The 3,583-nt window shown below is 41.2% G+C and overlaps 1 protein-coding gene across 1 annotated transcript; it reads left to right on the forward strand.

Moving 5' to 3' along the window:
- Positions 1 to 874: 874 nt before the first annotated feature.
- Positions 875 to 3,020, forward strand: LOC147005591 (protein S100-A9-like). Its single transcript, XM_085835328.1, has 2 exons — positions 875 to 1,018; positions 2,886 to 3,020. The coding sequence occupies exons 1-2, from the start codon at positions 875 to 877 to the stop codon at positions 3,018 to 3,020; spliced, it is 279 nt and encodes a 92-aa protein (XP_085691454.1).
- Positions 3,021 to 3,583: the final 563 nt, after the last annotated feature.

The following is a 3,583-nucleotide window of genomic DNA, read 5'->3' on the forward strand; positions in this document are numbered from 1 at the left end:
GGGCATAAAAAGGGAAAGACAGGGAGAGTAAGAGAGGGAAAGAGGTAGAGAGAGATATTGAAAGATGGAGAAAGGAGGGGGAGGGGGAGGGGGAGGGAGAGGGAGAGGGAGAGGGAGAGGGAGAGGGAGAGGGAGAGGGAGAGGGAGAGGGAGAGGGAGAGGGAGAGGGAGAGGGAGAGGGAGAGGGAGAGGGAGAGGGAGAGGGAGAGGGAGAGGGAGAGGGAGAGGGAGAGGGAGAGGGAGAGGGAGAGGGAGAGGGAGAGGAAGAGGGAGAGGGAGAGGGAGAGGGAGAGGGAGAGGGAGAGGGAGAGGGAGAGGGAGAGGGAGAGGGAGAGGGAGAGGGAGAGGGAGAGAGATTAGTTGTGTCCCAAATCTAGCCTTGGCTGGGTCACCACATTTTTAATTTGTGACTCAGTGTTTCCCTGGGAGAGTCATATTTACAGCCCATTTCTACCTATAAATGTTTATGTGCACCTCCTCTTGTGCACACTCTGGGTGGCTCTTCTGCTTTGGTAAGTAATCTCCAGATTCCCCTGACAGGATGCTGCTGTCTGGGTTAGAATTATTATTTTTTTTTTATGTAATACAGAATTGTTTCAATCCATCCACCTGAAAACCTCTCCTGCTGACCTTGACTGGTTTGATTTACTCTTTCTCTGGGTTAAAAAATGCTTTAATTATTTTCTCTAGAAGGTCAAAGTCTCATCTTTTAAAATTGAGTAACAAGCTGTCTCCCCATGATCAAAAGATTCCTTTCTATGTGATGTTCTACTTATCTACCAATTTGTTACTTTCCAGAGAACAGGCCAAGGGAAGGTGAAAAAGTCACTCTTCTCCTTTCAGTTTTATGTTTTCCTTCTTCCAACAATATAAGATGGACCAAGGTTTGACCTCAAGTGAGCGATACATAATGAATATCTACAAGATCTTCAGAAATTATTCAATTGGAACAACAGTTGTACTTGGTGAGAAGGAATTCAGAGAGTTGGTGAAAAGTGAATTTCCAAATTTTTACCGGGTAGGTCTTCATCCTGAATATGGTGTTTATGTCTGCAACAAAGAGAAAGTTCAAACTCTTTCCATTCAGGGTGACTTTGGTGGTCTTATTTAGTTATTGATACTTAGGAATCTGCTACTGAATTGTATTGTGAGATCCTATGTTCTAGATTCTAGGTATAGAGTTATTCAACTGTGACAGATAGGAACAAATTGAAAAAACAGTTATATTCAGTGTCCTCTTTGCCTGGAGGATAGATTGGGTGGGATTTTCTTGTGTGTTTGTTTTTGTTTTTGTTTTTTTGTTTGCTTCATCATTCATTGTTGACAAAGCAAAGCTGAGTGGCTATGGTTAGAGAGATGGACTTTTCACTGTAAGGTAGGAACAGTTGAGCTAAGTCCATGTCCTTATAAAATGACACCTTACAAGATGGTGATTGACTGGGTAGTAGAGGACCACTAATCTACAAAGGGGGCTTGGGATAGTCCTAGGTGGTTCCTTTTATTGTAGAGATCTAGGGTAGACAATCCATGAAATAGGAACACAAGGAAACTAGATTCCAAGACACTTAGTATTCCCTAGTCAAACCCAAGGAAAGACAAACATGGCTCAAGAAAAGTTACACACAGGACCCAGTCTCCACTTTATTTCTAAGGTCTGTGATTAGAACAGTAGCCTTCCTTGAATGTCCTTAATAGAGGTATTATTCTCGTTTGGAACAGTATTAGTGATGTGGAGATTATTTCTATTTAATGTGTATTTTTGTATTTTATGTGTATGGTTCTTTTCCCTGAGATTTATGTATGTTCAGTAAGTATATGCGTGTATGTGTATGTATGTGTGTATGTGTGTATGTGTGTGTGTGTGTGTGCGTGTGTGTGTGTGTGTTTGATTGTCTCTGTGGAGGATGATAAAGAAATTAGGTTCATTCATTAGAATTAAGATGTTTGATAGCCTCTTTAAGTACTGAACCCATGTGTTCTGCAAAGGCAGAGGTAAACTTTGAACTATACTTCTAGCCTCAATGGAAACTTTTCATAAATGAGGAAGTCAGAAATTCAGAGTGTTGTATCAACACAGACAAAGGATGTGTACAGGAACCTTCTCTGCAGGGTTGTTCTTGATTTACCCCTTCATGAATTCTACTTCCTAAGCAGACACAGGAATTATTAGCAAATCATATGTCAGGTACAAAGTGCATTAGGCAAGGTGCCCCAGCAAGAGTGTGTGGGACTGCAGCAGGTGGTGCTCTCAGACTCACTAAGATCCATCACTAGTACACTAAAGCCCCCTAACATCTATCCCTTGCACTTGGTTTAAAAAAATGCTTAAATGTAGAAACTTCCACCACTTAAGAAACCCATACTGGCATGTTTTTTCTCAGGGTTTCCCAGCTTGTAGCTTCAGTGGGAATCACTAATTTGATGTCTCCAGGGGAAATAATGAGGACGAAGTAACTGAGAATGATGGAAGGTACATTGACTTCTCAACCTGAGACTTGTGTTTATAACCATTCTAATTTCCTGATTTCAGCCTCTGCATCTGTAAAAACCATTTACCTTTTGCCAGGCCAGTTTTCAAGGAAGATAGCTTTTATGTAGACTAAATTTCTATAGAGACAAATTTGGCATACTTCTAGATAAAACAGCTGTCTTACTTTTACTGTAAAACAGAATCCTAGCTCTGAATTTGGAAGACAGGCAGAACCAAATTGGAAAATATTAACCCTAGCTTAGTATGTTTCATCATGAGCACAAATCTCTTCACTTTTATACTCAAATGGGTGTCCTCGGTCAGTTTTACTATGCATTTGCATTCTGCTCATTCAGTGTATACCCTAGTCCTTTTCCCTGGACACTATCAATGCTAACAGTCATCTTTCTTCCAGGAAGTACAGGAAATTCCTGTAGGTATTCTATTGAATGAACCAAAGGATCACAGCTTTGAAGAGGCTTTGGACATTATAGGACAAATGGGAATGGTGTACTATAAGAACATGAACAGCAATGCTTCCAAACATTAGCATCATCACATCGATGTGCCTGGCCTTGAAGAGGGTGGACATAGATATGACCAAAGCTCCTAAGAAGAAGTTTTGGCCACCTTTCTTCTATCCAACCAGTGCTTCAAAAATTTATTGGCAGAGATATTGAAATTGTGTTTGGAGGTCTAAGAGTTATGGAAATAAAGTCTTTCTCCTCACCAGTGCTCTCCATGGTTCTGAAGTCTCTCTTAGGACTTGTGCCACCCAGGAAAATTAGAATCATTTATTCTTCCCTCTTCTATAGTGGTTTAACTTTTTTTAAATTTATTTTTTATTAGGTATTTTCCTCATTTACATTTTCAATGCTATCCCAAAAGACCCCATACCTACCCACCCCCAATCCCCTACACACCCACTCCCCCTTTTTGGCCCAGGGGTTCCCCTGTACTGGGGCATATAAAGTTTGCAAGTTCAATGGGCCTCACTTTGCAGTGATGGCCGACTAGGCCATCTTTTGATACATATGCAGCTAGAGACAAGAGCTCCGGGGTACTGGTTAGTTCATCATGTTGTTCCAACTATAGGATTGCAGTTCCCTTTAG

The sequence above is a fragment of the Mus caroli genome, unplaced genomic scaffold (assembly GCF_978045245.1).
Source record: "Mus caroli unplaced genomic scaffold, Mus_caroli_1 scaffold_3, whole genome shotgun sequence".
NCBI lineage: Eukaryota > Metazoa > Chordata > Mammalia > Rodentia > Muridae > Mus > Mus caroli.